Source organism: Malaya genurostris, chromosome 2 (assembly GCF_030247185.1).
Source record: "Malaya genurostris strain Urasoe2022 chromosome 2, Malgen_1.1, whole genome shotgun sequence".
Taxonomy (NCBI): Eukaryota; Metazoa; Arthropoda; class Insecta; order Diptera; family Culicidae; genus Malaya; species Malaya genurostris.
Window position 1 is genome coordinate 290,722,615 of NC_080571.1, and position 25,998 is coordinate 290,748,612.

At 38.0% G+C, this 25,998-nt stretch overlaps 1 protein-coding gene across 1 annotated transcript in view; it reads left to right on the forward strand.

The window, feature by feature from the left end:
- LOC131430558 (A disintegrin and metalloproteinase with thrombospondin motifs 7) overlaps positions 1-25,998 on the forward strand; it is a 375,000-nt gene that overhangs the window by 101,019 nt on the left and 247,983 nt on the right. The window contains exon 3 of the mRNA XM_058595626.1: positions 17,498-18,387. Coding sequence (XP_058451609.1) covers positions 17,498-18,387 — 890 coding nt within the window. The remainder of the gene's footprint in view (positions 1-17,497; positions 18,388-25,998) is intronic.

Sequence of the window (25,998 nt, forward strand, 5' to 3'; positions counted from 1 at the left end):
CATGAGTTGGTGAATTGGCTCGTCTCCGATGAGCTCGAACCTTCGTTGTCTGATCATAAGTACATATTCTTTGATCATTCAAACGTTAAATTTGATATTATCACATATCGTAATCCCAAATCTACAAACTGGGACCTCTATGAAGAGGGCTTGGCGACTAGATTTTACGGGTACCAACCAACAATTGAAACCCCAATTGATTTGGAAAATGTTGTCGACGAGACAAACTCACTCATAGTTGCAGCATATGAAGAGGCTTGTCCACTTCGTATTGTGCGAGCTACTAGAGGAACTCCTTGGTGGAATGCTGAACTTGCTAGACTAAGGAAACTATGCAGAAGAGCTTGGAACCACCGTCGCAGAAATGGGTCGGAGGCATTCGTGTTGGCTCGAAGGGCTTACAAAAATGCTCTTCGATCGTCTGAGCGAAGTGGTTGGAAAAGCCTCTGCACAAATGTCTCTAGTCTCAACGAGGCTAGCAGATTAAATAAGTTACTTTCGAAGTCTAAGGACTTTAATGTCAGTTTCTTAAGAACTTCAGATGGTGAACACTTGTCTGATGAAGGTGATGTACTTCACTATCTTTTTAACACTCACTTTCCAGGATGTATGGATCCATCACCGACAGCTCTTCCCGAGACTTTTTCAGGTAGTTACGATTCTTGGGCCCTTGCTCGAAGCGTTGTGACGATTGAATCGGTCAAATGGGCAGTTGAGAGTTTTGCTCCGTACAAGTCTCCTGGAAAGGATGGAGTTTTCCCAGTGTTACTGCAGAAAGGGTATGAACATTTCAAACATGTTTTGAAGAAAATACTTACTTTTAGTCTTGCGACAGGATATATTCCAAGAGCCTGGCAGGAAATAATTGTCAAATTTATTCCCAAAGGCGGCCGCGGCACTTATGAGGAAGCGAAGAGTTTCAGGCCTATCAGTCTAAGCTCATTTCTTCTTAAAACAGTGGAACGCATAGTCGATCACTATATCAGAGATGTTAGTTTGGGCCTGCATCCGCTACATGGAATGCAACATGCTTACCAGCGTGGAAAGTCCACTACAACCCTGTTACATGATGTTGTGTACAACATTGAAAAAGCTTTCTCACAAAAGCAATCTTGCTTGGGAGTTTTCCTAGATATTGAAGGTGCCTTTGATAACGTGTCTTTCAATTCAATTCTGGAAGCAGCCCGTGGTCATGGCATACCTTCAAGTATCACAAATTGGATACACGCAATGCTTAGCAATCGACTTCTTTGTTCATCGCTTCGGCAAGCAGAGATTAGAAAGCTAAGTGTCTGTGGGTGTACTATCCCCACTTTTATGGAACCTTGTCGCTGATGGTTTGTTAAGGAAACTTAATAACCTTGGATTTCCGACTTATGGTTTTGCCGACGATTATCATATATTGATGACCGGTATAAGCATTAACACTCTCTTTGATTTAATGCAGCAAGCCCTGCGATCTGTTGAACAATGGTGTTGTCAGGTTGGATTATCTGTAAATCCGGGCAAAACATCAATGGTGCTTTTCACTCATCGTAGGATAATCACAGGAGCTCGTCCGTTGCAGTTCTTTGGTTCAGAGGTCACTGTGGTCGAACAAGTTAAATACGTCGGGGTTATTCTTGACTCAAAACTGAATTGGTCTGCTCACATTGACTTCAGAATTAAAAGAGCTTGCATGGCTTTCGGCCAATGTAGACGAGCTTTTGGAAAATCATGGGGACTCAAACCCAGATATATTAATTGGATCTACACAACTATTGTTAGACCAATTTTAGCATATGGATGTCTTGTATGGTGGCAGAAAGGAGAAGTCGCGACAGTTCAGTCAAAGCTAAATCATCTCCAAAGGATGGTCCTAATGGCGATGACAGGAGCATTCACGACAACTCCTACTGCTGCTCTAGAGGCGCTACTGTGCATTAAACCACTACATGTGTTCCTAAAACAAGAAGCATTATCTTGTGCATACCGTCTTAAGGTTACAGGGCTTTGGAACAGTAACCCATTAGATTATGCTACCAGCCACACTCGCTTGTGGTCTCAAATGGTTACGTGGGATGAGTATTTACTCGCTCCTAGTGACCTAACTCTCACATGCAGTTTTCCTTTCAAAACATTCAATGTGAGCTATCCTTTTCGTGAGGAATGGTTGTCTGGTTGTCTGGAACGACAACTTGATGAACACATAGTTTGTTATACGGACGGTTCTCTGTTGAATGGTCGTGCTGGTGCTGGTGTCTACTGTCGTGAAATGAGGCTGGAGCAGTCTCATTCACTTGGTAGATACTGTACTGTGTTTCAAGCAGAAATCTACGCGATTCTGTGTGGAGTACAATCGGCACTTCAGCAGAGGATCTGTGGTAAGCGAATTTATTTTTGTTCCGACAGTCAGGCAGCCTTAAAAGCACTCAGTTCGAATGACTCACGGTCGAATCTAGTGATCGCATGTCGAACTCAAATTGAAGACCTCAGCATTTCAAATGCTGTTTACTTCTTATGGGTACCCGGCCATTCTGGTATTACTGGAAATGAATGGGCTGATGAGTTGGCTAGAGCTGGTGCAACGAATGATTTCGTTGGTCCTGAACCAGCTTTACCACTTTCAACTAGTTGGATAAAGCACAAGATTCGTTCTTGGGCTGTATCCAAACATGCCAGCTACTGGCGCAGCTTGCAAACTTGCGCTCAGGCAAAAGCATTTCTACCAGATTTAAATCTGAAAATGTCAAAGTGTCTACTGCATTTCTCCAAGCATCATTGCAGTATTCTGGTCAGAGCTCTGACTGGACATTGCAAACTCAATTATCACATGGCTACTATTCAACGTGCTGAGTATTATTCGTGTGATTTGTGTGAATGCGATTATGGTACTTCATATCATCTGATATGTAACTGTCCCGCATTGACGCAGCTACGTATCCGGGTTTTTGGTTCTCCATACATGGTTGAGTCTGTGTATGCGGAGCTAAAATTGAAGGATATTCTCTCGTTTCTTACCCAATGTGGTAAGGAGCTATAGTCAGAAGGGTTCATCGTTCTTCCTGGAGTGAATGAATCCCTTCTGTATTTACCTTAAATTGGGTTTAGCAGATTGTTTGGCATCTTTTAGGGGGTGCCGAATTTACTTCTGCTCGTACATACTGCGAATCGTTCTGCATTCTTCCGGGAGTGCAGAATGGTGTCGCTTTTGTAAGATCTTCAAATCCTCTCGGGAGTTGGAGGTTTTATTAACAGCGGACTGTTCGGGACCTCGTAGAGGTTCAGAATTTACTTCTGCTTCCACTAAATGTGATCCTCAGCAGATTGTTCGGCATCCCTTAGGGGTGCAGAATTTACTTCTGCTCTTATGTGTTTTTGTGTCGTCAATTTTTCCCATCCTCCTAGTCCAACCCTTACCATTTCCTTTCAATCCTTCCCTCTTATATATCGGGAAAATGATGCTAAAAACAAATTGATGGCAAGGCACAAATCTCCAAATATCAAGGGGAACGTGCCATTTGAGCCAATTTGTTCTGATTCCTGATCCCGCTTTGAAGTCAATGAATAGGTGATGCGTGGGTACGTTGTATTCACGACACTTCTAGAGTACTTGTCTAATCGCGAATAGATATTAAATATTATTCATCCACTCCATTAAACACTCCATTAAACACAGTCCATCAGTTGGTGAACGATATCAGAACTTTTTTTTCTGTCTACAGCGGTATTTCTAGAACACTCATATTCATTTCGCCAGTCATTTATGTCGTTTTCGCTTGATGCAAAACCTAACCTAGTTTCCACACTAACTTCTGTCAAACCGTTTTTTTTAACTAGTTTCGAAAATCGAGTCAGTTTAGAACCCGGTTTATATATCAGATACCCGTTGCTAAGTGCGAATCCAACACAATTTTGTTAAGAGTATTTGTTTAATGAAACTATCCTGGGTCAGTTTCAATTTTCACAAGCGAAAACGTCATAAGTAAGCAATTATTTTGATACTCAATTAAGCACGTATATGAATAATCACATGGATCTAGTATGCTTGTGAAATATCCACATAAAACAACTCGTTGCGCGCCAAACAATTTTTCCAACGATCTAGTATTCTTTCCTTCGACGGCCAAATGCTTATGCAACTCGTTATGCGCCAAACACCTATTGGCGATCTAGACAGAATAGGCGACCGTTTTCAACGGAAAACTCAATTTTCCATATAAAACAACTTTATGGATTTTTCTCACTTTTCCGACAAATTTTCCTGATATTTTTGATGTACGAACCCGGTCGGGGGTGGAAACTCAATCAAAAAAGAATCACGTAGATCCGTCCTTCCGTTCTTAAGTGATGCGATTACAAAGAATAATCTCTGCATTTTTTATAGATATATATATAAATAATTTTTGTAAGATTGGACAACTGGTATTCAAAGTATTAAAAATATTTTAGTTTATTAGTAGGCGACTACACTACCAATACTCGCATATCAGTCCCATATCGATTTTCGCCAATATTGAGTTAGCTTGAGGAATGAAATCTATCCTCAATATCCTCTCAGAAATTGCAATAAAAGTATCCTCTCAGAAATTGCAGTAAAATGTGAAAAAAATACCAACTCATGTCTGTCCCATATGCAAAGTTCCCGCATATCAAGTCCAATAATTTCATTAGTTGCAATATTGGAATAGCTAAGGTGTATTACCGATATTTCAAATAATAATACATGATTTAGCATTAGGTAGCACAGCAAATAAAAAAAATCGGACATACAATTTTAATCGTCTTTTTCTCGACATGCAGATTTTCCATATGGGACTGATATGCAAATATGGGCAGTACAGATCACTTGTAAATTTCTACCTGCGGCTAATAAACTTGTATCGTCACAGAAGGGGATTTCTGACAACCAACGAAAAGATTTGGAAGGTGAAGGGAAAATATTACACAAGATTGGAGCTACTCTTGAACCTGGAGTTTTTGAACATTTTCGCTGTTTGTAAGAAGTATTCGATTTTCTTCTTTGAAAGCAGGGATTGGTTTCTGTGCTTTCTTAAAATCTTAGCAAGTTTGTAGAATGGTTTGAAATATGGCTTAATTTGCTCAACTTCTTTAGTAAATTTTTCATTTCGCAAAAGAGTAAATTTCTTTTATGTAAACCCTTAACTATGGTTTTCATAGCAGGATCACAAGAACGTTGATATTGTCGTCGACGAGCACTCTTCAACTTAACGATCAACTGAAAATGGTTGTCAATGATAGGCATAGGAGAATTGATGTTTCTTTAAGCTTCAGGAACTGAAAGATTCCTAGCTTCAATTATATAATGATTCAAATGATCTATTGCTGTATCGACGTCAGCAGGGTTTCCCAAAAACATTTCACATTATTTTTAAACTATGTGATCTATATTCAAACAAATTATCTCTAAGATAACTAGTCACAAACAATCTGCCGTAACAGAAATTGTTACTTGGGTTCTGACCTGACAGAACAAATCAAATGAGAGAATACATTTATTTACTTGACCGCTGGAAATGTTTACCGATTAAACATTTTCGAAAGATTTGATTATACACCTATAATGCCAAAATGTTTAGGGTTTAACAAGATGTTGAGATGTCTTCTATCTAAACTTCAGAACATTTATTTTGGCACCAGAGTAGGTATTATGTTTGTGATGCTAATACGGGCAACTCATAAATATTCAACCAAAATGTATTGGAACGTTGTGCAATGCGTAGAATGTGACGTTCCTTCACAGCTGAAGCTACATCTAGATGTAACTCAAAGCATTGGACCAAATCAAGCACGTTCTGTGAAATGCCTCTACGGAAAGTGATCCACCCAAATATTGCCTTTTGGATTTCAAGGCCGAGTTTCGCTACGAGTGTTGATATGTACTTCCTCATGTGTTTGTTTGCTTTCGCACCAAGCAACCTCCCACCCACCGATCGACCGCCTGTCTGAATGTGACAGCTGACTGGGAGTTTTGACTGCCGCAACAACATCGCCACATTCGAGTGTGGTGTAAATCTCGCGAGTGGCACGTCTTACCATTACTTACTTGTGGCCCTAAAGCCAGAAAACGCGTACGCAGCCGTTGACTCGTGCGAGCTCGACATTTCAAACGTCAGACATACTTGCCGTCGCCTTTGGGAGGTGGCACGCGAAACGTGCGTCGTTGGATGAATACGAACAAAATTGTGCGACGATCGTTATTGTGATGTTCGATGATATTTATGCTAAGTACGTGAACAAAGTCGCAAATGAGCATCTGTGGGGGGGGCGGTGGAAGTGTTTGGCTATGCTTCTCATGCGTATTTACAAGTGCTTGGGTCAAACAGTCAACAGCGATGTAAAAATATGTGATTGAAAGCTTTTTAAAACGATTGATTACTGTGAATGTTTTATGGTCCATTGATAAACAAACGGCTTGGGGCTCCCGTGCTTAGGAATGTGTGTGTGTGTTAAATGGACGATGGAATAAGTGTTACTTTCGCTTAGCCGGTTACTTTTTTGTAATTGTTATTATTAAGGTGGTCTGTCACTTGATCCGAAGCAGAATTAATTTAACTTGTCACCTCTTTTTGGTTCATTTCTTATAATACGCATTATTTCTACGACAGAGCGGCGTTTTGATTAGATTTTTTTTTTCATGGTAAGGTGAAGTTAATTATAATGGGACATTATTTGGTCAACTGGATTATTTTTAGAATAATTAGTTTTATTATCTATACTTTATGTTTCGTCTTCGACTCGTCAGTACATAACGGTTTATGTTGAACTGTTATGCAACCTAGCAGTTCAACATAAACCGCTAGGCAGACATAAAGTTTCTGCGACTCACAGAACGCTTATTTTTTATTTGCACCGAAGTGCAACGTCTTTACTGCCGTGCTGGCGAGTTTCGACTTAAACTGGCCGATTCAGGTGATGGTCATTTAGGGGTTATCCTATTTTGTGCATAGTTTTATTTTATTTTTCTAAAAATAATTTTCTAGTTCGTAATTGACGGCCAGGTGCATGAAAAGTTAATTACGATAGTACTAAATATGATTGAATGCGTTGAGAAATAATGTCGTTAAAAATAAAGCATTGCTATTAATATTTTTAATAGATGGAATTGCAAAATCGTGATGTCGGAGAAACAGTCGATGAGGATTGAGATACAACTTTGAAACGTGATTTTACAATTCAAATAACTCAATCCATGATTAATTTTGTTAACCTACATTTTTTACACTAAAGAAGCACTGTCGTCGTGGTTTCATGTCACATCAACATTGTGTGTTATTAGGTCTAAGCTATTTTTACACTAGTATATGTCGGTAATGAGTTATGCCGGCGGTGGGAACATTATAAACGGCATAATCGTATTGCAAACTTAACGCAATGTCGTCGTTGCCAAGGCTTCTGCCATGGAACCAAAAATGGTCATATGGATATACGGTGTTTAAATTGTGGTAAATCTCTTTCGAAAGACGTTTGCCCAATGAATGAAACCACTGATAAATTTTCATGTTCAAATTGCGATGGAAATCATAAATCCAATTATTCGAAATGTCCTGTCGGGGAAAAAATTGTAAACGCTCGTTCGCTTCCGGTCAGACTTCCGGTTCCGGAGATAGAGGATGATATGCAAAAAAAAATGGAAAAAAATATTCACTTACTTTTTTCAGAAATGACTGAACGGATTTTCACAAACTAAGATTCAAATAAAAGGTCTTACAGTCCCATAGCTTGCTATTGAATTTCATTTGGATCTGGCTTCCGGCTCCGGAGTTACATGGTTATATGTGAAAATTAGAGTAAAAGTGTGCATTCAAGTTTCTCTGAAACAACTCAACCGATTTTCACAAACTAAGATTCAAATGAAAGGTCTCATAGTTTCCTAAAAATTTCTAGAACATTTTATCCAAATCCGACTTTCGGTTCCGGAGCTAAAGCGTGATAAGTAGAAAAATAATAATTTCATTAGTATTTTTTCACGAACGATGGTAAAAAACAGGTACAAATCCCATAAAACTGTCTGATTAATTCTTCTAGTTTGCAGAGCTTGTTAGTTTGTGGGCATAAAAGCTTTCCTGTTCCGGAAGCACCGGAAGTGGTGCAGAAAAAACTGAAAAATGGAACTCACTTCGATTTCTCTGCGATGCTAGAACCAATTTTCACATTTCTTGATTTGAATAAAATAAAGCTCATATTATCTTTGAAGCTATTAGGTGTACAACTTTGCTTCCGCCGTTTTATTCCAAAATTTAAAGCTTTATTGCGAAAAAGTGCTTACAGATGTTTTATTCAAAGTATTGTCCGTCGCTAGCGACAACTTTCTCCCATCTTTTCGGAAATTTTCGGATCCCGGCTCGAAAAAAGGAGTCCTTTTTTGACGCTATCCATAAAGCAATCCATTCTTCCAACTCTTCGAAGAATTGAAAATGTTTATCTGCCAGGCCGTGTGCCATCGAACGGAATAGGTGGAAGTCAGAAGGAGCGACATCTGGGGAATACGGCGGGTGGGGCAAGACTTCCCATTTAAGCGTTTCCAGGTACTTTTTGACCACTTTTGCGACGTGAGGCCGAGCATTGTCGAGTTGGAGGATGACTTTGTCATGTCGCTCTTGATACTGTGGCCGCTTTTCTTTAAGCGCGCGAGACAGAGGCGCATCAGTTGCGTTCGGTAGCGATCTCCTGTGATGGTTTCACCCGGTTTCAAGAGCTCGTAGTAAATTGTTATTCATCTTCGAAGGTTTTTTCTCTTCCACTATCATGTTTGTCTTCGACATCGAAATCACCATTTTTAAAACGTTGAAACCACTCCCGACACGTTTTTTTACTCAGAGCAGCATCACCGTAAGTTTCTGAAAGCATTCGATGCGCTTCAGCTGCATTTTTTTTCGAATTGTAACAGAAAAGTAAAAATTCCCGCAAATGGCGAGAATGGGGCACATAAACATACATTTTCGAGCGTGAATAATACAAAAACAAGAACAACTGTCACTGAAACGGCGATGACAATTCGTAAGGCACTGTATCCACTCACTTTAAAGGCATTATCATCTATGTATTTTAACCAGCCCCAGCCGGTACAGCCACCTATCAGAAAACGGCGGAAGCAAAGTTGTACACCTGATACTGTAAAAATTCATCCATATCCGACTCCCGGTTCCGCAGTTACAGGGCGATAAGTGTCAAAGATTTCAATGATGTGTGCTTCGTTTATTTCGTACACGCTATAAAGGAAATGAAACGGTTACGAATGTCTGCTACTAGTGTGTAATATTGGTAAAAGACGGTGCTGCGGTTGATAAAAATTATAGCTGTTTTATGATCAGTACGACCGAAAGAATAAACGAATGTCAATGAATTCAATATGCTGTTTAGCTTGACTTACATATGGAGAAGTAACAGAAAAGCAGGTTCGCTTCGTTTGTTAGATTTCGTTTAATTAATTTAATCGAAATAGAGCATGAGATAGTAAGTCTAGGTTTAACTATGTTCAAAACTGTTCCAATTTTTACCAACTTCGGCTATACCGGTCATCTGAATCCGGTTTCGGAAGAATAGGAAATGGTGATTAAAAACTGGTTCCTGAACTACAGGGTAAACAGAATTTATAGAGTTTGTTAGATTAAGTTCGAACAAACTTTCCTGTTTCTGTTCAATGAACAGTTGTGTTTGAGAATTCCACAGTAATATTTATGATGTTATGAGTAATAAAGCATCATTACACCACTAGATGGAATAAAACAGGTTTTTTTTTGTGAAAATGGAGGTTTTCCTCTTGAAAACATGTAAGTTAACTTTTTTTAATTTTTAGAGAATGAAAAACAACTAAAAAAATAAGATTCACGAAATTTGTTTAATTTTTTATGCAGAATTCTCTCTCTTCATTCATCAAATTTTGTACAACCGATTTCCCAGTGTTTTTGCTGCCTTTACCAAAATTTTCGTTAACTCCGGTTCTACCAATAAAAAAGATTTGGGATGTTTTCCAAGCTTCATCTTCAGAAATGCTCAGAATTTCTCAATTGGTTGAAGTTCCTGTGCATTGGATAGGTTTCTATTCTATCTTTGATTTCGTTGGCTCGGTAACCCCTAACACGTTTTGGGTGTAGTGGCAGGATGCTAGCTCAACCTAAAATAGAGTTGATCATTTTCGCTTCCTCGTGAATGGCAAGAAACAATTCTTCCGTGTAAATCGTATCGTTGATTGTTTCATAAGCGACGAAGATACCGCTTATTTCACTACATTCACAAATCCGCCTGCCAAATCAGGAGTCAAACAGAAAGAGTATAATATAGTGAAAATTAATTCATTAAATGGCAATGACACAATGGCACTGGTAATCAATAAATAGACAAGGAGTAAGGTATTTTGGCCAAGATGGGCTCCCTAGAGATTATTTTTCCTGCAACCTTTTGGATCCCCAATAAGCATCTGACCTGCTAAAAAGTTTATCTAAGAACGCCATCCTCATTCCATCTTAATAAGAGGAAAGTGCGTGAACATTCCACCGGTGGACGACAGCAACGAAGGAAAACTGTAACCAAGTGGATCAGTTGCGATAAATCACGGCTGAAGCGGCAAGCCTCATCCGTCAAGTCGAAAAGTTTTCCCTCCCCTTATGAATTATTTCGTAAGCGGTAAGGATGTAGAGCAACGGGTAGAAGGAAAAAAACTGTTTCAAAGAGAAAAAAACATTCCCACGGGCTTCACCCGCACACGTAAAACAAACAATAATCGATAATCAAACGAAATCAGAGCCTTGACTTTGACCACTTGTTGGTTCGTTCTGGGTTATCGGGACGACGGATAAACGAAGATGCTAACGATAATAATGGTGCTGGGGCAGTGATGGGTCGTTGATCCGGTTGACCTTCTATGGAATGGTCGAAAGAACCGTAGCACTGAACAGATGGATCGTATATAAATTTATTCGCATTGCCGGGGTTCTCGGTGGTCGGTATGATACGGGTGATCTGAACCGCTATCTGCCAACAATTGGCCCTCTTCCGGGAAGGCGCGGTGTTATATTGTTGTATTTTTATTACATCACTACCATGGTTTGCCGTCGGTTTATGCTGCTCCAGATTCATACATTACTGTAGGCCTGTAGGATGAATGTTGATGGAAACTGAGCGCACCCGCTATGAAAGTACATTCCGATTGGTTGTAATTTCGAAGCAGTTTACAATTGAGATCATAAATTTGTGTAATAAAACTTTTCAGAAAAATTTTTACAATTTGCGTCGAATAAAATAATAAATAGTTGAAAGGAAGGGTTTAATTACCAATATTCACATGTGGAACAGTAAGTAGATTTAGAAACAGACAAGCAAAAATTTTCTACTGAATGTGTGATAATGTATTCAAAATTTAAAATAAACTATGCACGCACTGTTGATGCTATTATTGCTCTCTCAATTTTAGGACCGGATTTATGTTCCAATAAATAGACTTGCAAACATTCGAGTAAACTTTTTCGGTAGTACAAGCGGGAGTCGTAAAAAAAAGTTCGAGGCGTGTGCGTTGATACGAAACAGCTCCCATTAAACTGTGCCTAATACTAAACAATGTGGCAAGGGAAACGAAAGTTAGAAGGAAAAAAAAAAATACACAATGTGCATAAATCCCGTTTGGCTCAAGTTGAATTGAGATGTTGAACGGAACATCTGCACGAATCGTTGAGAGTGACATTGAGTTTGGCCTATTCGAGCAATATAAAATTAATGAGTAGCTGTTTGTGGATTGCATGAGTCAGAAACGGGACCGATTCGTGCTAGCATTCAACACGAGACGCTACTCAAGTTCAGGGTTATGCCGAGTAACGATGGTGAATACAATGTGTCAAATCCGTAGCAAATTGCTGGCCTAGCAATCTATCGGAAGCCATAAACACCGAATGGTGGCTCGGACGAATCGGATCAATTTCTGCTTCTAGGAACGCGTATTGTTGGAGCTATCGAACACGAGCATATTGTGATTAACTGTGGCATCTCGACTACAGTAAAAAATACAAATACAAAAATCGGATTGCAATTTACTTACATACCACGTCAGCCAATAAGTTCCCGGTCTGACAGACAGATGGCGTCACCAATTGAAAATCTCTCTAGCGTTCAATAAAGCGATCTTTCTGATGTCATCTGTCAAAGTTTTATTGAAAACACCGAAACGTAGTGCATGTTTTGATCATCCAAATGTTCATTCCATCGTTATGGAAAATCGAAAAATGTCATTGCAGAAGACAGCCGTTATCGTAAAACTATAAAAAGGAAGTGTATTCACAGTTTTGCATATGCGCTTGAATATGAAACCATATGTTTGCAAAAAGGTGTTGTATTTTTGCACAGCTAACCAATAACAATTTATCCTAACAATGGTTACATTCTATAAATTAAAATTTTAACTGTTACTGCATTCATCATATTCGCCAGATTCAGTTCCCAGCGACTATTTTTTACTGGAAAGAGATTTGCATCTTTGAGACTGAAGAGCGTTTTTGAGCTAAAAAGAAATTGTGGTACCTCCATTCACGGAAATTTTTTACGGACCGTCTTCGTATGAAGAGGTTTCCCAAATATGTAAACATATACTCTGAAAACATTCGTGTTGTACATTCGGGCACAGATTTGAAGAGAAATGCCGGAAAACAATATTTGTAGTCTTTTCAAGTCCCAACATGGCGACTTCGGGTTCATCGATATTCGTTACAAACCATTACAATATGGACATTTTCGGAACGGGTATAATGAGTAGATATCGGAAAACGATGTTTGAAGTAGTTTCAAAATTGAGACTTCTGATATTACTATATTCGTTACAAATCTTCACAATATGGGTATCTACTGAGTAGTGATGAGCGACATTATTTATCGAAGCGAAGTAAAAAAGGAATAAATAAATTTAACTAAAATTGGTCAGTAACCCATTTGAATCATTCTTACAATATTATTTTTATCATTTAGTACCATAAGAGTGTCCAAAGTGATAAACCGAACGTTGACAACGGTGATTTGGAATAACTTTAAATATTGTAAGAGACTCGGGCGGCAATACCTTATGATAAAAAAGAACCGGAATTTTCATTTTAAAATTCCCGCGCTTGCCCAATCGGTAAACTTTTATTCTCTCAACGTTGGCACATTTATACACATTCTGTCAAATTTTGACGCATATCGTACGATTAGTTTTTGTTTGGCGTCTATACAAAGAAGTTGAAAAATTTTCGTGTGGCGATTTTTATAATGGATAAAAATTTAGAACTACGGCTCGCCGTTTACCGATTGGACAAGCGCGGGAATCTTAAAATGAAAATTCCGGTTCTTTTTTGATCATAAGATATAACAATCTTTGAACATCGTATACCAAAAACTAATCAGTAAACTCGTTCCGAAAATATTCAATTTATTTACTGGTTCCAAGAATTATTGGCCATCTTGGATTTTGAAACGACACTCAAACATCGTTTTCCAACATCTTCCAAGCAATCCCGTTCCGAAAATATCCTTTTGTTACGGTTTTTGAGAAATATCAATGGGCTGGAAGTCGCCATCTTGGATATTGAAGCAACTAAGGACATTTTTACGTTACGTTACAAGAATGACGTAAATCTGTGTCAAACATACCCAGCCATTCACGTAGTAACGTAACATTGCATGTTTCATCATGTATGAAAATTATAGCAACTCAACTGTAAAAATGTTTCACTTTTCATGTCCGAATATGTCTGTCTGAGAAGACGTAAATTCAAGCTATAAGCGAAATTCAGGGAGAAACACAAAGCTTCCCTCACGTGACTCAGGTTGGCAATCCACTCCATCATCCAGTCATTCACTTGTAAGATACCCTGATGCACTTTTTGCCCCTCCCCATTGGCGAAATAATTGAGCATAATACAATATAATTTAATATAATATAATACAATATAATATAATCACATTTGGAAAAATTCTTGTGATTTTACATCTTATCAGAGGCACATAAATGGAGCGTCATATTCACACAAATTTATATTCAGATCATGAAAAATTGTGTTGTTAGAAAATTACATAGCTTGAAAACGGAAGGAATAAAAATGAAAAGATCGACATCAACAACGCGACTTGAACCGAAAAACATTAGATCACAAAGTACACCAGTCAGTCGACTGAGCCATAGAAGCACATATCCACTTAGCTGGTAAATCGTGCATATAAATTCTTACAGTCTCACTTGCTAGCCGAGTGCAAATTACATTCGGAGCCGGTAAATTTCTGTACGAATGAAATATTGTGTCATTTGAAAAGTTAAGTAGTTATAAATTGTATCGTTTGAAGAATTATGTCACTATGATACAATATTTAACAGTAAATGTCGCAGTGTAAGTTATGCTCTTCTTTCGTCACAGTACTGCAGGAAATATATTCCTCTTTTAATAATAATAATAATAATAATAATAATAATAATAATAATAATAATAATAATAATAATAATAACAATAATAATAATGATAATAATAATAATAATAATAATAATAATAATAATAATAATAATAATAATAATAATAATAATAATAATAATAATAATAATAATAATAATAATAATAATAATAATAATAATAATAATAATAATAATAATAATAATAATAATAATAATAATAATAATAATAAAAGTAATAATAATAATAATAATAATGATAATAATAATAATTATAAAAACTGTCCCAGAAAGTATGGACGCACTTTGATTTCGCTGTAAATAATTCACAAGTGTTAGATATTCAAATTTTACTCGATATACTGATAATATTAGACTACAACAACAGAATATTATTCTCAACATTTGCTACTTAGCCATTGTAGACTAGCTGGCGCACCTTCTTGCGAACGTTCCTCATTAAATTCCGTACAGACTTCTTGGCCACAAGTTTTGACACTTTTTTCCAATCTTTTTCGAACTGTTGAATGGTTTCGGCTGCCGAGACATGTTTCCTAACATGTGCCTTCGTTAATGCAAAAAATTCCTCAATTGGTCGAAGTTGTGGGCAGTTTGGTGGATTCATGTCTTTTGGGACGATAACGACAGTTTGATTTCGTTGATTTCGAGTAGTGGCAAGAAGCAAGATCTGCCCAGAAGACAACAGGATCCTTGTGGCTTCGAATCACGGGTAGAAGTCGTTTTTGTAAACATTCATTGATGTATATTTCGCTGTTCATGGAAGTGGTGATGAAGGGTTTCGAAATCTTACCGCAGCTACAAATTGCTTGCCAGACAATAGCTTTCTTACCAAATTTTCTGACTTCAATCGATGTCTCGGACTGGTTTAAAACTTGCCCTTCTCGCACCGTATAATATTAATGACCCGGCAAGGATTTGTAATCGAGTTTCACGTAGGTTTCGTCGTCCATGATTATGCAGTTCAAATTTCCAGCATGAATCGTATTGTACAGCTTTCGTACCCTCGGCCTTATCGATGCTTCTTGTTTCGGACTACGTTTTGGTAGTTTCTGCTTCTTATAGGTTCGAAGATTCAAACGTTCTTTAGCACGAAGAACTTTTGACTTCGAAGTGCCCACTTTTTTGGCCACATCCCGAACTGAAACCTCCTTCTTTTGCTCGAACGCCTTCAGTATACGTTTATCCAACTGAGGGTTAGCAGGACCTTTTTTTCGACACGTTTTCGGTTTAACCTCAAAGGTGTTATCCTCACCGAACTTCCTGATTGCATTTCGCACGGCTTTTTCACTTACTCCTTCTATTTTTGCTACCTTTCTCAGTGACAGTCCGCGTTCTGTGCACCATTTGTGCACAATTTTTCGACGTTGTTCTGCTGAAAGTCCACGCATTTCGAAACAAACTAATGCAAACGAATAAACAACTGCACAAGTGGTTAGAGATGAGTGTAAACAACAGGACGCAGCCATAAAAATTGGAAGATTCTGAACCATTGCATAATGGCAGCGGTTTTTGGTTGCGTCCACACTTTCTGGGACAGTCTTTATATAATATAATGTAATATAATTCAATTCAATATATACTGAATAATGTAAAATACAACAGAAATATATGTTGCAATAAACTATGATAAATATTGCATTTTAGGATGGGCTTAAACGTATATGCAATTTCGTACCCTCTCATTCTGCTACTAACGCAGAAGGCGATAGCACCCAGTCGACGCCGTTCTATTGACCAAATGTCATTATAGACGCTCGGGGAGGCATGAGATAGGGACTTGTGAGGACTTAGTTATCTCACCATCTGAAGACCTGCATTCTGATGCACGATGGTATAATTGGTACAAACGGGTAACAACAAGATATTTTATTAATATTTATTTACACACAATATAATACAGGGTCCGGCACTCGAAGTGTAACCAACTTCAGACCTTCGAGCCTGGCGTCAAGGTAAATGCGACATATTATCGGGAAAGTATTCTGGAGGTTGCTTTGAAGCCGTGGGCAGACAAACATTTCGGTGGCAGACCATGGACGTTTCAGCAGGACTCGGCACCGTCTCACAAAGCTCGAGTGAACCAAGAATGGCTGAAAAACAACGTTCCGAACTTCATCACGTCCACACAATGGCTCTCGAATTCACCAGATGCGAATCCAATGGATTATTCTCTTTGGGCTTTTTGGAGAGCAAAGTCCGAACTAAAAGATACACCAGTTTCGAGGCGCTGAAAAAAGTTATTGTCCGCGAGTGGGCCAAAATACACCTGCAAGTCACATTCGGGCAGCTTGCGATTCGTTTTTTGACAGTCTCAAGGCCATATTCAAGGCAAAAGGTGGTCATATCGAGCAAAAGTGAATTGATTCTGAATTTTGTATTATTTTTACACATTTTGTACTTTGAATTAAGTAAAAGTAATTTTGCAAACTGAATTTATGGCCTTTTTAATTGGTTACACTTCGAGTGCCGGACCCTGTATGACAGACCGTATATAATAAATTTATGAAAAAACTAAGAAAAATATTTGGATGATACACCTTAGCTTTTTTATCGTTACATTTTGATGTTCATTGACATTTCTAGGACTTTGGATTTCTAGGAAGTTCATTCAAGAGAGTACTTTTTCTGTTAATAATTTTTATCCACCGTTTCAAATGTTTGTCAAGTGGTTTTTAAATACGATTATATGCAATTAACTTAAATTTATTTTCGAACAAAATAAAATTTCGAGTCGATGAAACGAATTACAAGTTTACCTTACAGATTTTAAATATTCACGCTGATTGTTAATAAAATATTAATATTAGATTAACTAACACATAACTGGAAAAAATGACCCATTGGGTCAAAGTTTTTTATTTGCTTGCATCGGTGAAGCACAACTGCAAAAATAAAGAAAAATCGAAATCGATCTAAGTGAACCGTGTAAAACCCGTACAACAAGTATGCTTTTCCGCCAACCAGTTTCTAATCGGATTCCCAGCGATCTGCTTACAATGGACGAGTTTCCCTGAATAACCCCAGAACAATTGCTTTTCCAGCACTTATTTTTTTCTTTTTTTTCTCACTTTCCAGATCCACAAAGAATGGCTGGAGAAGCGTGCAGCCAGTCGCTTCAGTGGCAATTCCAGCAGCACTCTGAAAACAACTTTACTGAGGAAGTTAATCAAATTCAAGAACGAACATGAACCGTTATCAGAGAACGACATTTCCTTTGTGCCACACTTCAGTCAACCAAACAGCGGCAACAATAAACCATCCAAAAGTGTTGCCGGCTCTCAATCCAGCGTCGACGACACCGTGCAGGACAATGAGTACGGAATCAGCCGCGCCGAACCGGCTGGAAGTGTAACTGTAGAACCGGAGAAGATTGATCCAAACGAATCGGATAGAAATCCGTCTGAACCAACGGTCGCTAGTGTTTTGGGCAACGTTCAGCCACCCTCGCCACAGTCGAGAATATTGGACCATCACTCAGCAGGCTTGGAAACATCCAACGAGATACGGATGGTGACACCTGTTTCTGTTGCTCCGTCGGTGGTAGAGCAACAGTTGCAGCAGCAAAATGAACCGGTAACTGAAACGAATGGATCCGGTGGAGTCGGTGAACAGAATCGCATAAATGATAATTTGCCAGCGAATGCTAATGTAAGTGCCAGTTATACGCTGAATAACAGCATCATTGGAAGCACCGCAGGAAGGAAACCCGAACGATATCCTACCGTAATTAATAATGAAACCACAGACGATGAGAGTAATGCGTCTTTCCTGGACGGTCTTGGCCCAATGGTCGCTTCATCAACGCCCGTGCTGCCCGTCGAGAAGAAGGATCAAGTAGACGAACAGCAGCAAGCAGCGAATGTGACCGTTCGGAATATTTTCGGTTCCTGGAGTAATTGGACTGCCTGTTCCCGGTCCTGCGGCGGTGGTGTCAAATCACAGCAACGGAAATGCTGGCGACGAGAGTGAGTACCAGTTATGTTGCTTTTGATTGCAGTTGGTTTGTTTGTTTGTTTAGACAATTTTTGTTTGTTACCACTTTTCCTAATTTGTGTGCTGTATTTATCATTGCGATTGGCGACTGTTGCGAATTGTTTGTGGCGTAAATGATTTTTAATAAATAGCTTTTTCATCCGAAGTATAAGCACATTTTCGTTAATTCATTCAACCAGTTTTAATTCAATCGGTTCGGAATGAATAATAGGGTTGGTCGGACATATAAATATTAGTCCCTGGTTGGCAGTTCAATGCATAGGGCACTGGTCTTACAAACCAAATGTCGTATGTTCAAACCCCGACCTGTCAGTAGAATCGTAGCACTAGTCATACAATGGTTCTGCACACTCTGAATCGGCTGCGAAGTCTGTTGAACGAGAAGGTCAAAATCCACTACAGAAATGTAATACCAAGGCTTTTCGGACATATAAACAGCTGACGGGCTGCTGGCATTACAAAAAAAACCTGCTCAAGTCCATCATCGAAACGATATTTTCACATCATGAATTGCTGATCAAATTTCTGATGGCATGCAGAAAGAATTATGTTGTTGCGTTTAGCACAACTCGAGATATTCACGATCCTGTTCTTCTCATTCTTGCACAAGACGAATTGTGAAAAGGCGCCCCATAGTCAAGTAAGACGTATTCACATCAACAATGTTTCAATGAGACTGTTTGAATGACAAGAGAAAGACATCATCGCATCACTAGGTGGATTAAGAATAGGTTCTTTTCATTGCATATTTATTCAGAGCAGGCTCGTACCCAGGATTTCGTTTCGGGAGGGGCCAACAAATAAGAAATAACGCATCTAACTAAAGATTCTTTATTGGTCTAGTTCTAGGTGTGCCTTTAGCATCCTTTAATTTTTCTTGAGAGTAAGTGCAAGTAATTAGCAATTTAAATTAATACTCACATATTTTTGATTGAACATAGAGACTTTGAAGCAAGAGGCTCTATGTGTCAAAAAGTAGGGTTCGATTTTTTACATATCCTTCATCATATAGCCCCATAGTTCGGATTCGACTTCTGGTTTAGGAAATACTGTGTGAAGAGTATTAAAACCTTAAATATCAAGGGTGTGCTCTTATAAGTGCGACGCAAAAAGGAACAAATATTTTGAAACTATTTAGCAAGCTCTTCTAGTTTGCAAAATTTGTTGATTATTTGTCGAACAGAGGAACAAGCCGATTTTTACAAATTTATATGAAGTTCCTTATAATCTCACATGATCCTATTTAATTTCAGACCTGCAGATTTTTTTGTAAATCAGTAAATTTTTAAAATAAGCTGTAGACATGTTTTAGTTGCCAACTTTTCTGTAGATTTTTGATAATCACTTCTTTCGTAGACGTTCGTAAAATTTTACAGACTTTTGGAAATTGCCGCGGATCTTTATTTTTGTTCGCTAAACAAATTCCGTGCATCATTCTTTATAGAAAACTTAAAGTTTGCAGACATTTTTTCGAGTTTACAGACTTTTTCAACCCTTCGAGAATATATATTTAATTTTTTACCTTACATCTCTGGTTGTGATATACAAGGTGATGAGTATTAAAAATTGAAATTCGTCATAGGGAGTGACGATGCAACAACAGAAAAATCTTCTTAGTAGCGGTCAAAAACTCCAAAACGAAATTAAAATAAATTTCTCAGAGACAAATAGGATGATTTGCACAAATGTAAGAATGGATTCAAATGAAAGTTTTTATGGTTTCATAGACTTCTATGCTGTTTTAACCGAATTCGGCTTCCGGTTTCGGAACAGGTTCCGAACGTAGCGGTCATAACTCAAAAATGAAGCACACACTATGCTCTTGTGCATTGTCTCGAAAACCGATTTTGAATCGCTCCAATAATGCACACTTATACTTGCTGGAGATGGTATTTTTTTTTCGAGGTAGTCCATGAAAATTATACTGTGACAGACCCAAAGAACCGACTTCATAACCATTCCGCCCAATTTCGGTCTATTGTCGGTTAATCATTCTGCTCTCTGGCGTATAATAATGGATCCAGGCTTCGGCAACAGTAATCAACCGACACCAATTTGCATCAGCATAAGCGAACACGCTTCTGAAGTGTGCTCGCATTCCTCTTTTTAATCTTGAGTATGCAAGTGCGGCGTGCAGCGGCACAACAACGTTTTCATTCGCGGATTCTGGCTGAAACTATGATACGTTTGCTTAGTACTAATCCTTATGGCACTTTTTGGTCATCCAGTGCCATTTCCTTTAATTTTGACATTGATTGATTGATTTTCATTGATCGCAATGCAAGGCCTTCCACTACGGGTTTCTCTCGAGACCACTATTTCACGATGTAGTCCTGCACTAGCTCCGTAATATTTATTCAACTTGTGCCTCCCAAAAAAAAATTGAATAACGAAAATCTTTTTGCCTTTCTCATGTAAACAGTATGTAATCACTGTGAAAATCAACTTTTAAACCGAGACTTACTAACAATCCGAATAAGTACGTCGAGATAATCCAAACTAAAACTTTTAAACAAACTTAAATTTGAAGGGTCTTGTGGCCAGCTATGACGTTCCAGAATTTTATCTGGCTCCGACTTCCGGTTCCGAAATTACAAGGTTATTAGCGTTCAAAAATGAATTTATGTGAACTAACTTTTCTCGGAGATGGAGAAACCGATGTTCACAAACTTATTATCAAATGAAAGGGCTTAAGATACAACAGAAATATTCTGAATTTCATTTAGATCTGACCTCCGGGTCTGACAATACAGGGTGATAAGCACAAAAAATTCGATTGCAGGCTATTTAAAACTATTCTAATTAGCAGATCTAGTTAGTTGATGGCCAAAAAACTCATTTCTGTTCCCGATTCTGGAAATAGTGATTAAAAATCCCAAAGAGGAAATTACTTCCGACTTCCGGTTTTGGAATTATACAACTTTTCCAATATGTAGGTCTTATAAGTTGATGGCCAAACTAAGTGGTTTTCGTTACACCGGTTCTCAGATTCCGGTTCCAGAAGAACCGGAAGTGGTGGTCAAGTGAATGTATAAATAGTATGTATCAAAACAACCGATGAAAGTGTCTGATTTCGGGAGGGCCTCTCCTCTGGGTACGTGCCTGATTCAGAGTGTCAATTAAATTTCCCATAAATTCTTCTCAAACACTACTTCGAAAAGTCAATATTTTTCGATTTACAGAAAACCGAACAAAAGCTTTTTTTTTAAACCTCATGTCTAGATATCTCGAAAATAGCGTGTGCACATATAAAACATTTGATTCCTGGAACGTTTTAATGTTCTTGTGTAAAATTGGCTATTTTACATCAAAAGCTTGGAATTATGTAAATGCTTGTACATTGATTTAGATGTAACTTAGTCGTTTTAAAAAGGACAGTAAAAATTGTACGTAAAATGTTGATTTTACTAAATTATTAAATTCCGAATCAATGCGGACTCCAGTGCAGCTACCGATTCCGAATGAATTTGGTTACCATCCGACGGGTTCGAATCAATCAATCGGAGTTGAGTGAGCAAAACCGAAACGAATTGTCAATTTGCTTTCTTCTTCTTCGATGTTGCATTTTCAAAATCGGAATGGAAATTTAACTAAAAAAAGCAGGTGAGTCATGTCACAGACATAACTGGAGGATGTGTATACGAATAAAAATGACAATCTTTCGTATTCGTTGATGTTGTGTGAATTTCGCAAATTTTACTGCTTCGCTTACAGAATTGTAAGGATGCATTTATGTTAAATATTGATTTATTAGCGACGAATATTTTCTATCACAGAATTAAATAACACGGAACAAAGGAGACTAAAAACTAGCAGCAAAGCAAATTATTTAATTTCGATTTTGCATAATTCAGTGAAAGAAGGACCAAATTGTGGAATTCTTTGCGATTTTAGAAACTGACTTTATTCGCACTCGTTTGGTGCGAATTTTGCACAACTAATCAAATTATTCTAGATTTGCACTAAACTGCGATTTTTATCTTCGATTTGATAAAAAGCTATCTTTAAAGTACTTAAGTACTTCAGATAACATTTGGAGCCATTAGAACGACTGATTTTGCATAATGTTCCCCATGGGGCTACCACGTTTGGCATAAAGTCGTTTGGCATAATACCGTTTGGCATAACGCCGTTTGGCATAATGGTTATTTGGCATAATGGTCATTTGGCATAACAGTCATTTGGCATAACAGATGAACATGCTGCTTAATGGAAATTGATTTTATTTACTGAAATTTTGTAAGGTCTACGCCTCATCGTTTTTAATGACCTGCTGTCCGACCTCGCTACCGCTCGTTCGAACCTAACTGAACTCCTAGCTTTGGGTAATCCGAGCAAACGCCCGCAACTAGACAGAGGTGATTTCCGGCGCACTCGCGGCCTTCGGCCGTCTCGACCTGAATCATCTATGACGAACAGAAGATTGTGCTAGCACTGAGTGAGTTGCTTATATAAAAAGGTAGTGTTCTATTTACTACAGAATTTTAAAAATAAAAAAATAATGCTATTTCACCTAATATTATCGAAATATTCGGACCGAATATAAAATTCACACATTTCGTTCGAGTTTTCCTTGCAAAACATCACACGAATGAAAAATAAACGAAAATTTACATTAGATTAAAATATTACGAATCCAGCTATTATTATGACAAATGTCATTATGCCAAATAATCATTATGCCAAATGGCCATTATACCAAATAACTGTTATGCCAAATAACCATTATGCCAAATGGCGTTATGCCAAACGGTATTATGCCAAATGACCTTAGGTCAAACGGGCCGCGGGTCGTTGTATTTTGCAGTACCAGCAGCAGCACCAGCAGCAGGATGACGCATTCTTTTTGATCTTTGGGCCTGTACTTACCGGAATGATGCACTTGTTTTATTTCTTGCTCATTCAACTGCGCAGGCTAGAATGAACGAAATATATCAAGTGTTAACCTGTTATGATTTTTCTTCTATAATACTCGTTGATACCAAACGTTTTAGAAAACTTGATTTTGAATAATTTGTAATTATACGTAGTAAAGTAAATCCTATTCACGATGTTGATTTTCTGTCTTAAGTGAAAATTATACACTGTGCAGTGTCGATATTCAACCGAAGCTTCGAGACAGATTTTTATTATATCGATAAAGGAAAAAGAATTCAAATTCGTCTGATTTTCCTTGCAGACATCTTTTTGGTTTCATCTTGACGTAGGGGAGCGAGTGACGTTTTCATTGATACTCTCTTCTGTTGCAGTGAGGGACGAAAATGTTTCGTTTATTTTAGATGCGATCATTTGCGAGTGGGACAGTGAAAAAAAACCTATCCTAATCCACCTAGTTGTGTGATAATAATTTTCTTTTGCCTCGGAGACCCATAGTGTTATATACCACTCAAATCAGCTCAAGGAGATCGGAAAATATCGTGTACATTTTTCAAATATATTTTTATCGTTTAATTTTTATCAGAGATGGCTGAACCGATTTTAACAGTTCTAGGCTTGTTTGAAAGCTCCTATTGAGTTGTGAATCAAATTCGAAGACGATTTTCTGGCGTTTCCATAGATATGATGGTATAAGTGACGTAAGCGACAGAACGCGTTGTTTATTTACTGTTCAGTTTCCTCGACGATTAGTCTTCGAAAAGGGCAAAGCAAATATGAGAGTGATGGATTGGAATCTTACATTGACTATGCGTGACAATTTCAAGCTCTGGTCAATGTCAAGCGTGTCGATCGAGCACTCAAAATCGAACAATCGAGGAAAAATCATTACTCATTCGGTCCTAGTATTCGTGAAAAATCAATGGTTTGTCTGTCAATTACTCGTACAAAGTTTCACCCAAATCAGAGAAAGTCGATTCTGATTTTACCACATTTACTTCTGTAATTTCTGGAATTTCTCTACCCACTTGATATGAGCTCCCCGAATTTGAAACAACTCTGAAAATAGATAATTTCGTGATTACTTGGATTTAGGTAACTAGTTTATTGACAGAAACTATTCATTCGAAATTGAGTAATATAGTAGTCATTATCTGAGTTATTATTTTCAAGCGTGCATGTGCTCTGCGTCACGTGTTTATGTCTCATTGGGTGACACTCTCATTATTCGAACGATATTCGGACAGCATAGTTAAAACTTGATGGTTGTTCGTTATGGAAATGTGTGTATTGGAATGTGATAATAGTGAATAATTATATTGGATGGAAAATGGTTTTATTCGGTGATATTCGCAGAACTGTTCTCCCATCGGAATACACACGAACAATAATGAACCACAGTTCCCACTCAAATCACATTTTATCCGTCTGTCACTTTGCTCTATTATACTGTCTGCAATTGAAAGTGGGAAAATCTACTCACCAACTACGTTACCGTTGATCGTTTCTCCTGCGAAAGCATAAAATTTTAATTGTGCTTTATTCCTGCTGCACCCTTCACCTACCCGAACGCAATTAAAATTTCCCGCGAGAAAACGAGACAAGTGGATTGAAAAACTTCAGCACATTGCACAGTACAAGTGCCCGGCTATTGTTCGTTACCTACCATTTTCGTCGGATTACATGTATCCTCCGAAAAGAACTGTACACCCGGCAGTCGAATGGATTCCGAGATATAACGTACATACAGACATACATGGAACGTACATCCGACAGTGGGAAGTGAAATGAAAGTTTCAATAAATGACTTCGGTTGATGTGGTGTCACTCGCAGACTCCACACGGCCTCGCATCACACCAAACGGCAAGAAACCGAAATTGCTAAAGTTTGAGCGTTCCATCCAAAATCGGCGATTTCCGCTTGCTTAATCCTTTTACTCGAAACACGCAGGCAGCCGCTCAAAATTATCAGACGACAGCAAATCCAGAATCCAATGACACGAATAAAGTTTTTCAATTGTTGGTAGCTCGGGGCCAACAGCGAAACATTCCATCGGTACATGTTCATATTTCAGCACTACAAACTACAATCGTAGATGTGCCCTTTGTTTTATAGCGTTCTGTTAATAAGCGTATTTTTAAACGACCTTGTCTACCTTTATAAAGCAGATAGATACTTAATTAAATTTTTTAAGGAGTTTAATATCTGTACTTTTATATGTAAATAACATAATTTTGAAATATTGTGTAAATAATTAGAGGAATTAAAAAAAATATGTTTTTGGAGGAACCAGTTCTTGAACTATCCTGCATGTGAAACATACGAAGAAACAGCTTAATTGAATAGAAGAACCGAGCATGTTCAGCTGTGCTCGGGCGCCACGCCGTTCAATTGTAGTCATATCTCTATAGTAACCCTTCCGCCAGCTGTTTCAGCCCTCAATTAGTCTGTTTCTTAGTGTGCTTCACATGCCGGATAGTTTAATTGGAAAAACGATTTCTCCGAATAGGATGTATAGGATTAACAATACTAAACAAATCATTAAAAGCAATTAATAATTTGTGATGATTTATTTTCATAATCTCAAGTTTTTTGTATTTCCTTTTTTAATGCATTATTAAGCTCGATAACAACTAAAAAATGCACGAATTATTCATCAAACATTTTTTGAGAAGCGGATATTTATGATGATGATTTTGATTTTATT